At 43.1% G+C, this 11,650-nt stretch overlaps 1 protein-coding gene across 1 annotated transcript; it reads left to right on the top strand.

Annotated features, from left to right (window-relative positions):
* Positions 1-5,305: 5,305 nt before the first annotated feature.
* Positions 5,306-9,772, top strand: MAP10 (microtubule associated protein 10). Its single transcript, XM_038397747.2, has one exon. The coding sequence runs from the start codon at positions 5,377-5,379 to the stop codon at positions 8,032-8,034; it is 2,658 nt and encodes an 885-aa protein (XP_038253675.1). The 5' UTR covers positions 5,306-5,376; the 3' UTR covers positions 8,035-9,772.
* The last annotated feature ends 1,878 nt before the right edge of the window (positions 9,773-11,650 follow it).

Here is an 11,650-nt window from a genome sequence, read left to right on the forward strand (position 1 = left end):
GCTGAGAGAGCCACCTACCCTCACAAGTTCATTCATCTGACACTTTAAAAGGAAACCATTATTTTTTGCTAAGGCAATGAGAAAACAATCTTGTGGGGCCTCCCTGCTGACTCTGCAGGACTAATTAACCCACAAAGCTTCTCTCTCAGCACTTGAGGAAAGTAAAATACTAAAGACAGCATTAGTTCATTTTAATCTCCCTAAAAAGACAGGAAATACATCACTATTTGCCAAATAGGAAAGGACTGCACTGTTAGGAAAATAACTATTTTTAAACTTCCAAGAGGTGTTAAAGATAACAAAGAATAAAAATAAACTCAAAACCTGTTGCATTAAAATAAAGTCGTTAATAAATAATAATAAATAATAATAATAAAGCATGACTTGAGTGCTTTGGAGCCAGAGCTCCAAATGTACAGTAAAAATTCATAGTGGGAACCTCCAAAGATTCTGAGGTTCAGTTCAAATAACAATCCAAATATTTTTGGCCTAGAATTGAGGCTAGAACTCTAGCAGGATCAGTCTCCTGCAAGTGACTTTTAGTGCACTCTGGTTTTGGCTGAAATTGGACAAGAAACAGCCTTTTCATGATATTTCAGAAATTCCATTTCCAGAGGAACTAGGTCATGCAGGGGGTGTACTCACATGCACATACTACCCTTCCAGCATATTCCATTAACTTCCAGTTGAAGACAGTTTAACAACGTTTTTGTTACATCTACTGGAATCCTTTTCTTTTACTGCTTAAGAGTTCTCCTAACTAGGTTTCATATGCAAGTAAAATGTGTCATTAAGAACTACTCATAGTTCTGTATACTTATATGACATATTACATATAGGGCCTGATCCAGAAAATTGATACTCAAGCAAGCAGCCCCAATGAAGATAATGGGCTTACACAGTATGTTTACGGGCTACTCACGCTGCTCTTTGATAAACTGGCTAGAGACAGCCGTGGCAAGGACAAATAATTCAGGAAAGGAAGGGTGTATGGGGTGTTGTATGTATAAATATAAATTACACACAGAAATCAGATTCTCCATTGACTCCAGCTTTTTGCACTACTCAGGCAACATAAAAGTCTCATACAAATGGCCAGTGAAGAATTGCCCTGGCAGAGAGGAACACACTGTTGGTATAAAGCCAGCACAGCCAGGTCCTGTACCAGCGGGCCCCATCCTTTCCAGCACAGAGGGCAAGGCAGGGACAGGAGGAGACATGGTGGGAGTAGGGCAGAGTTTCATAATGCTGGTCCTCCACTAGCATAAGGCCCTTCAAGAAAATTCCAGTAAAATAATTAGAGCAGTCACTAGGCTCCTCTTCCTCATGTCAGAGCTGGGGCAGCAAAGGATTAGAGAGTCTAATACTCTCTGCTTCCTTGCACCAAGTGGATCTTGGGTGCAGGTAATAATTAAATCCCCTGTGTATATATACAGACACATTGTCATAAACCATGATGGGGATGGTCAGGGGCCACGGAGGAAGACTGGGAGGCAGGAGGGGGCTTTGAGGCGCAGCATGGGCTCTTGGCTGTTTGGGGAGGCTTAGCCTCCCTTGGCCTGAGATACCCACCGCCCATGCATACAAACATACAGAGCAATTCTTAAAGCTATTTCACACTCCCACCTGAATTAGCTACTGTTGTAAACCCTTCCTGAACTCTCCAAGAGGGAAATCTGAGGAGTATTGCTCTGACCCTCTGCTTTACCCTTGTAATTTACAGCTCTTTATTCTCTTGAACTGAAGAAGATGAATGCTGATAGGAACTGAGAGGGGGTTATTGAAGGCTGCCACATGAATTTCTGAATTTCTTTTTGTACTTCACTAACTTGATAAGTGGATGTTTCAACACAGTGGCTGAGAAAGGACCAAATAAGACTTCTTTGAACTTATTGTAAGCTACAGTATTTCAGAATTGCTCTTATTGTTACAATTGTATATTCCAACAGATAGACTGACCTCGTTCTGAATAAGAATGCTGTCAAGCTAAATATTTGTACAAATTCCAAATGCCATCATGTAGGCCGAGGACTGGGAAGATTATTTTATATTTAATAAAACAAGAGATTGTTGGAAGATGAATAAATTGCCACAGTCTCTCATGTTCAGAACATTTTGTAATTGCCTTGGTCACCAAAATAAGCATCTTCTATTTGTAGGACCGTGTAATTTAATTTTTTCCAGGATCTCTTTCCAAGACCTTAGACCTCTTCATTCATAAAGTGGTATCTGATCAAAAAATCAATCACTTGCAGGGTGGTCAATGAATCTAAAGACTTAAAAACAATGCTCTCTCTGACGGGGACCTTTAACACTTTTCTTGTATACTTTAAATAATTATTTAAATCAAAAGCTGTTTCTCTATGCTGTGATTCCTGGGAAAGGAGAGTTAATAACTCACACTGAAACAAAAGTTAAGTGAAGGATTACATCGATAATTTCCCCAACTTCTCAGAAAGAATTGAAGACCCACTAAGAACTGAGGACCAGAAACAAAAAGGGAGAACTGTTAGACTACTCCAGTCAGAAGATATGAAACTGCTTAATGAATGAGAAGGGGCAAAAATGGATGAGACAAGACACTGATCTTCCACTTAGGCACTGCAGGCTGAAGCTAGAATTACCACCCTAACATGACATATTTGGTTGCCTTTCTTCTTCCAGAACATGGATTTGGCATTGCTAAAGGCGCAGTTCTTAACTGGAATCCACAACCGTCTTTCTTCAGGATTTGAAAGAACCCACATCCAAACACTCAATGTAAGTGTATTTATCAAGTCTGGATTTTTTTCACTACTCTCCCAAAATTCATCTATTTGAGGTCAAATCTAGCAATCTGAGATGCCCAAGAAAGAAACCGAGGAATGAAAGTGCTAATTTCAGAGGGGGAAAAAATAGTTCAGACTGAAAAAAAAGTGTGGTTTTGTTTCTTACATAGTTCAGTTTGTCATCTAATTTGGCCATATCTTACGTGAACTATTTGAATCCACCTGAATGAGAAAAAAATGTTAAACACTGCCTGTTACCCATATAGTTTCATTTACAGCTACTGCTGGATTCCAGAATCCAGCCCCCCGGCTGTATGATTTTTTCTTAAATAGCTCCGCAGACTGCTTCTGTCTTAGTACCTGAAACAAATAGTACCATAAATGTTCCTGTAATATTGCTCATTAGAAATCATGATGTGTGGGACAGAAGTTTATCATTTTTTTTCCAAATTGTAACTACAACAGGAATCTTTTTCATAGGGATTTCAAGGGAGGCAGCATGTTCCTGTCAACTGATTGTGGGACTGGGAGCCATTAAAAAAACCCTTGCTGCTCTAATCCTTGTTTTACTACTACTTCACAGTCTGACCTTGGCCAAGTCACATTTTCAGAAGTGTCCACTAATTTTGTGTGCTTCCATATTTGGGTTCCATCATGAGACACATTGGGACTGATTTTCAGAGGTATTGGACACCTGCAACTCTCAGTGAGATCAGTGGGAGCTGTGGGTGCTCAGCATCTGAAAATCAGGCGACAGAGGTCAAATTCATCCATGGTTTAACTACTAACTTCAATGGAGTGACATCAAGGATTAATTTGGCCCTAGATTCTCAGGTTAGGCATTTTCAGAAGTCTCCACTAACCTTGAAATTTAGGAGTACAACCTCAGTATCAGTTTGCCCATCTGTAAAATGCAGATCCCTACCCATGTACCTCCCTGGGGTATTGTGAGGGTTGTTTGTAAATTGCTAAGTATTTTTACTTCCTCCAACTCATTTAAAGAGGTGGACAGATTGCCATTTTGTTTTGTCTCAAAGATAATGCCTGTTCAATGGCATTAACAGAATACAAGCAGAGTTGAACTACAGATTTCTTGTTGCCCACTAAGTGTTTCCCATTCAATCCCGGTCACAAATAAAGGGTCACATCCGTAACTCTTTACTCAGGCAAAATATCTAATGAAGACAAAGTGCATTTGGCAGAAAATTAAGAGTTGGATTCTAGCCTGCAGTGCTGGCTAAATGGAAGGTCAGTATCCTGCCTCACATTTTCCTCTTTTCTTTTCTTTTCTTTTCTTTTTTAAGATGGGTGATTGTGATTGTTGGCAAAGGAAGGAGAGAAAAAGGAAGGAATAGAACAGAACAAAGGAAGGGAGGAATTAGTTTTCTTTTCCGTTAGCTAGCTCTCTGCTGGCAAATGCTAAGAGTATTCTGTAACTTTAATTTAATGCCATCAATCTAGGTCATATTATTTTACAGTGATTTTAATTGAACAAAATAGTCTTCAGAAAGCACCTCATTGATAGCATTTTTTCTATCAGTGGCAATGAGACTGGTTTAAAATGACAGGTTTCAGAGTAGCAGCCATGTTAGTCTGTATTCGCAAAAAGAAAAGGAGTACTTGTGGCACCTTAGAGACTAACAAATTTATTAGAGCATAAGCTTTCGTGAGCTACAGCATCCAATGAAGTGAGCTGTAGCTCACGAAAGCTTATGCTCTAATAAATTTATTAGTCTCTAAGGTGCCACAAGTCCTCCTTTTCTTTTTGGTTTAAAATGGAAGAGGGAGATAAGAAAGGTTCAAAGGCACATAATGCTCTGGCTAGAATATGCTGAGTGTGATTCTTATCTCACATCAGTTTTTACTCTGGTACAGCTCAAGTAATTTACAGTTGCTCCTCCTAATTTGTATGAGCATGAGAAGAGAATTAGGTCTGGTATTTTTCAATGGGTGTGCATGGTGCTCTGATACTACAGGGAGGAATGTATTAAAATGAATAGATGGCATTTACAGCTGACACAGTAACTTTTATTCCTCACACAGTTGTATGAATCCCGTATCGCCCCCCCCCCTCCCAGTCACTCGCTCAGGTTGCTCCCGCATTGTTAGGCCCAGGCAGCACACAGGGAGGCAGGGAGGAGTGAGCCCCTGGGGCACGTGCAGTGACAGTGGATGGGAACATGTCACTCCAGGGCTGGGTACTAGCCCCTGGGGGTCTGGGGCCTGGGCCCCACAAGCCCCAGTCCCGCCCCTGTGTTGCTTGCCCTTCCCTGCAGCCCTAGCGCCGGAGTCAGCAGCAGCCAGGCGAAGAGACGCAGGTGACGGGCAGGTGTGTGCTGCAGCGTCACCACCAGGAGGTTTCCCCCGCTCCAGCACTAGGGCAGAGACTACAACTCCCAAGGGGCTTTGCGAGGTCTTCCGGTTGCTGACAGTTTTTGTCGCGGTGACTTCGTGCGCCGCTCCCCTACGCCATCCGGGAGCCGCCACGCTCCTCTCGCCAGACCTTAATGTATCCCCTCGAGACTTCACCACCCCCATCCCACCTAACCCCCCCCCCACAACTCTCGCGAGACCCTGGCCTGACTGCGGCGGCGCGGAGACGCTCGCCATGGAGGAGGAGGGCGGCGCGCGCGCGGGTCTCTTGGCGCTGGAGCTGCTGGTGGAGTGGGTGCGGCTGGAGCCCCAGCTGCTGCCCGCGCGCGGCCCCCTGCGCCCGGCCGTGGCGCTGCGGCTGCTGGACTTCCCCACCTTGCTGGTGCACCCGCCCGAGCCGGGCTGCTCGCCGGGGCGGCTCGTCCCCTTCGGCCGGGGCAAGTCCTGCCTCTTCCGCCTGGGCCCGGGCCCCCTGCGGGGCCTGCTCCGCCGCGCCCCGCTCTACGCGCTGCTGCTGGCGCTGCCCCCGGGGCCCGGGCCGGCCCGGCTGCTCGGCAGCTGCTGTGTCTCCCTGGCCCCGGCCGCCGAGGAGCTGCTGCGGCCGCCGCAGGGCGGGGCGACGCCCGGCTCCCGGAGCCGCAGGGGCCGTTACCCCCTGCGGGACCTCATGGGGGAGCGGGTTGGGGAGCTGGCCCTGGGCTACCGCCTCAGCAGCCTGGGGCCGGCCTTGCTGGGACACCTGCCTGCGGGCCTGGGGCAGGGGGTGGCCGGGGGAGCGACGCCGCCCAGGCCCACCTGCCCCCCGGATGCCCAGCGCAAGAGCGAGCCCAGGCCGCAGGGGGCCCTGAGGGAGCAGGCGTCTGAGCATAGTAGGCACTCCATGTCTATCGGCGTCCAGACGGAGCCGCAGGGCAGGGAGGAGCCTGAGCACAGCGGCCAAGCCTCTTCCCCCGCTGGCCAGACCCATCTGCCTTGTGCGGAGGAGGTGAGGGAGCTGGAGATAGAAGCAAACATCTTCTGCCCTCCCCCCTTGTACTACAGCCACCTGCCCACAGAGCCCCCACCAGCCCGGGTCCCTGGGAGGCTGGCAGTTGCCCAGCCTCAGGCACCAGAGGAGCAGAGCCCAAGTGCAACACCAGCACCGTTACAGGAAGCTTGTCCAGACAGAGGTTGGACTTCTGGTTCCCTGGCCCAGTCGCTGGGTAGTGCCCAGCAGCTCAGAGATGCTCTAAGAGAGCTGCCTCTGGTCAACGCTTTGCTGGTAGAACTATCCCTGCTGAGTAATCAGCCCCTGCACTTGGGACCTTCTACTGTTCACCCCCAGCTGGCCTGGCTATACCGAGAAGTAGAAGAAGCTGACATCAAGACCTCAAGACCTCTTACTAAAAGCAGATGGCCAGCTGGGAAAGATAAGAAAACACTTCTTAACCCCAGAGAAAGGTTCAAAAGAAGTCAGCAACAGTTTTGTAAATTGGGGGGTTCTTCCTTACGAGAGACCGGAGCAGGGAAAGGAACCGAGAAAGCTGCAGCATCAAGAAACAACGGTTTTGAAAAGAAGAGTGGAACCAAAGAAAAGACACCCCCAAGGAAGAAACTGTTTTATGGACTCACAAATACACTAAGGTTACGATTACAGCAGACCAATCCAGATATGTTAATACTTCATGAAAGAAGAGAACAATATAGAAAAAGGCAGGTAGAGATGCTGAGAGAAAAAGGCAAAGGGCCTTTGTCCAGAGGAAAACTATTCAGAAACACTGCTGAACAGCATCTGATGTCTTACAGGCATCCTGCTGAGGGAAGAATTTTAGAACAAAATATTCAGCTTGATGAAAATATTGAGACTTTAATACAAAGCAGTATTGAAAAAGATCACTCCACCACTATAATGGAAAACATTTCTGACCTACAAAAACATGCTGCTCTCAATAGACCGAACAATCATGAGGAAAATGCTAAGGAAGAGAATCCATATGAAGTGAATACAAACTTTTCACTGGAAGTAACTACAATTAAAACCCCTTACGAAGTAAAGGGTGTGAAAGTCCACCTGCCAAGAGCTTTCACACAGGATACTGATGCAAAGAGAAATAAAGTAGATGAGGAAGCAGTACGCTTTATTCATGACAAAGACACGGATAACTATAATGCTTCCCCATTGGGTGATTATCCACCAGGCCAAAACAACAGTTTTGAAAGTAACCCTGAACTCAAGTATTCAGATGACTTTGTTGGCAGCCCTGAGAACACAGGCTATTCAGAAGATTTCACCAGTGCTGCCGATACGGGCAGAGGCTCAGAAACTCTTGATAGCAGCCCAGAGCCTGCACTGGTAAGCCCAAAGCAAGCTTGCTCAGACATGGAGTCAGAATCCAAGAAATCCAGACTTTCTGAAAAAAGTCTGAGAACTGAAAGTATTTCAGCTCCTCTACCAGTTCCTTCAACTGCATCTCTAGTCCATTCTCTTAAAAGAACCTATGATTTAAAAGCAAAAAAACAGAATACAGGTGCGGCTGTCGGTGTATCCATTAGTGACTCCTCTCCTCCTGCAGGTTCATTAGATAAGCAGGAGTTAGCTTCACATATCAAGGAAGAAGATAGCAAAATTGACCAAAATATTTTCCAGGCCCCTGAAGTGAAGAGTAAGCAAACTAATTCTGATATAAATAGTGTAGTAAAGGGCCAGACCTCTTTGGAAAAGAGCCAGTCTCTGAGGACATCTCAAGTTAGCTCCTATTTGCCATCCAACATCTCTGATCTTGAACTTAGTGGTGTGGAAAACAATACATCAGACAAGGAAGAGGATGACGATTTTGGGACACTGAGTATTCCTAATCAATATAAGCACATCAGTGAACTAGTAGTAAACGAGCTTCCTGGATACACAATGTAATCAATATACACTCTTCGTCAAAACAATTTTTTATTTTTGTAAACTATTAAGATATTTGTAATTGGATGTATATAACACAAATGTTTGGCTTTATGAATTTAATAAATTGCTGTTTTTGTTTTTATAAAAACAAAGATTGTAACTTTGGTGTATATAATATAACTTCAATAGTCTAAGCCTAGCTTTAAAGGAAAAAGACAAGCAAACAAGTGTTAAAATAACTCATCTTTTCAATTGTAGAAATGAAAATGGAAGCAGTAAGCCTTCCTAGAATATCCAAAGACTTGTCAGAAGAAAATGTTAGTGCTAAAGAAACAATCATGCAGTTAAGTTATGAGTACAAATTATGTCTAATCATTTTTATAAACTGATATTTTAAACAGTCACCTTTTTCACAAAAGTAATCCTTACACTTCCAGGAAATGAATGCAGTACACCTGCTACTTAATGCACATAGCCTGTCATAAGCAATAGCAGTATAGATTGTAAAGCCAGAACGAATCATTATGATAGTCTAGTCTGACTTTCATATCTAGACTATCATAATGACTAACACAGGCCATAGCATTTCACCCAGTGTTTGTAACACTGATCCCATTAACTTGTGGTTAAACTGAAGTATTCTCACCTTTTCAAGTTGGGGGACCCTTATAAATTTTCATGACCCCTTACATCTATTATAAAGGAGTAAACCAAAAATGCTGATAAGCCAATTTGTGTGTATTTCAGAGGTTGACGCTATATTTGACCTTGAAAGATAAGTTTGGATGGGGAGTGGAAGAAAAATTTTCATTGCTTTAGAATGTAATAAATTCAGAGTCCTCACAACCCTCCTGATTGCCTTTTATGATTTGTTGGTTGCTAAACACTGAACTAAGATATATTTTAGAAAGACATTAAATCTTTATTTAAAGATGCCAAGTGATGGAGAATTTACATCCCTCAGTAATCTCCAGTGATTAGTTACCCGCTGTTACATTTATATTTCATTTCCAGTTTTTGTTTTTCTTGATTTCCACTTCCAGCTATTGAATGGTTATGCCCTTTTTCTGCTTTTTGACTTAATTCTGTTTTTAAGCATCTGTCCAAATCCATACTGTCCGAGGTATTCTTCCAATTACTGCCTTTTTTTTTGCTTTTGCCTGTAGGCCAATACCTCTCTATTCTACCTAAATCACTTTATTATTAATATGCTTTGAGAGTATTGAATTCCCATTACTGAGAATGAAACTGTGTTGTAATTTAAAAACAAGAAAACATGGTTCCTGTACTCAAAGTAAACTACAGTAGAGCTGTGTAAAACTTTTAGACATCGTTATTTGATGAAAAATGCAGTTTTGGTTGACCAGAAACTATGTGCTAGTTAGACATGAAGAGTCAAAATTGCCAGAAAAGGAGGATGAGGTAGTGGTAGTGCAGTCACCACCCTCGTGCTTCCATTTTTGTCCAGTGGTTCAGGCAATCACCTAGGTTATGGGAGACTCGCATTCCAAACTGTTTGAGATTTGGTTAAACCTGAACCATTCCCCCACCCCCGCCCCCCGAACGGCCTCCAAACTGGAAAACCAGTTATTCACCCAGCTTTAATCTTCAGTCAAATGTGACTGGGGATAACTTTTTAAAATTGTTCTACTTCGTCGGCTCAATTCCAGAAATGAAGGGAGGCTGGTATCCTGCTGTCTTTGGTGTTGTATCAAACATGAATGGTATTTGAATATAATAAATTGTTTTACTGATAGACAAAATTGTGTGTCATGCTTATGGACAAAACAACCATTAAAGTACATGGCTGGAGTCCTTAGCCACACTATTTTTAGTATATGGATGTATCGGTATTCAGTAATATTTATTCAGTATTTCTTAAACCAAATAGTGATATTCAAATCTCAGACTCTTTTAGACCCTGATAATACATTTAAAGTTTTATAAAGTAGCATCTAAAGGAAGGTTGAAACTCAAAACCAAGAGATTTTCTCTGTAGTTTCCATCTGGAAACATTGTGGTAGGGGCAAAGTATGTTTATAATGAAATTTCTCATTCATCTCAGCTAATTTCTATAACACTTATGGATCAATCACAAATAAGTATTAGGGAGACTAAGTATAGCATGAAAGACTAGTGGATAGAAAAATGCATAATAAATGGACTATTACTGAGGAAGAGATATAAATACCAACATGAATATTGAATATCAGATTTGAGACATTTTATACATACACCCTTCACATAAATTCCAGCTAGGAAAAATTAGTCTTGTATTATTGCAGAGAGAGAAGTCTAAACAGATTCAGCCTAATTTTTACCGTTCAGAATGACAGTATGTTAGTAGTTTGAGCAAGATAAACTGATTGGATATTAGCAATACTGTTAGAATCAATTCAAAACCTTGTCTAATCTTCAAATATTTCTCCATTAAGAGAAATAGGGAAGAATTTGTTTCATTAGTCTATTACTGAAGATTTATAAATCAACACAAATATGTAGGAAGTGTGTTTTAGTGATGGGATGATGCATTTCTGTCCAGCAGAACAAATCGGGGCTAGTAGTTATAGGAGGTATCAGGGAGAGGTGCCTTTTTGCACGAACCTTAGGCTATGAACACACTACAGCTTAAATTGGCATAAATTATGTTGTTCAGGGGTTTGAATAAGACAGCCCCCTCAGTGACATAAATTACACCAACCTAAGCACTGATGTGACAGTGCTACGTCATTGGGAGAGCTCTCCCGTTGGATTAGGGCATCTGCACTGGAAGCGTTGCAGATGTACCGCAGTAAGCTCTGTAGTGTAGCCATACCCCTACATTTACAGATTTACCTATGGCTTACTAGTTAATCAGCTTCTCTGTTATATGTACAACTTGGATTAAGTGTTCTCATGACCAAATTGCTAACAGCGGAAGCTATAATAAGGAATCTCTTTAGCTGAACTGAACAAATTTTCTTCAGTAAAAGATGTTTTAAAAATTAAGGGCAAGATCCTGGCTGGCCCTTATGGAAGACTACAGGGTAGGATGCCTCCCGCTATCCTTGTGCTGCCTGCATAAAGGCTGGCTAGATTTACAGCCTTGGAACTCAGGAGCGCAAGGAGTGCTGCCACCACAAAAAGTGACAGAGTAGGCGAGCCATAGCTCCATTTCCCACTTCTGTGCTGGCCAGCACAGCAGGCTTTCTGAGTGAGGGTAGCAGGAGAAAGAGCCGTAGCAGTCTCACTCACAAGCAGTCATTCTCTGGTGTGGTTCTGTACTATCTTATGCCTTGAAAGGCCTAATCTAACCTCAAGTCAATTTAGTGCACATGAAAGTGCCTGGTCAACACCCCTGAAGACTGATCCACAAACCAGATACCAAATTTCCCAATGCTGCTGCTCAAATGCATATCCACTCTCACATCCAGCTGTGTGGGTGAGAAAATAGTTCATTTCTCGTATCCATTCTATCCTTGTTCTCTATCAAGATCATCATAATGGTTGCAATTTTATGACCGCCCACTCAGATGTAGACTCTTGTCCATTGGGACTAATGTCTCATGGGCCAAACAGCTGCCAAATTGCAACAACTTTCAATCACTATCATCCCAAAATGGATTGAGATTAACATTAGGGTTGTATAATTCCC

The sequence above is a fragment of the Dermochelys coriacea genome, chromosome 3, assembly GCF_009764565.3.
Source record: "Dermochelys coriacea isolate rDerCor1 chromosome 3, rDerCor1.pri.v4, whole genome shotgun sequence".
NCBI classification, from domain to species: Eukaryota; Metazoa; Chordata; order Testudines; family Dermochelyidae; genus Dermochelys; species Dermochelys coriacea.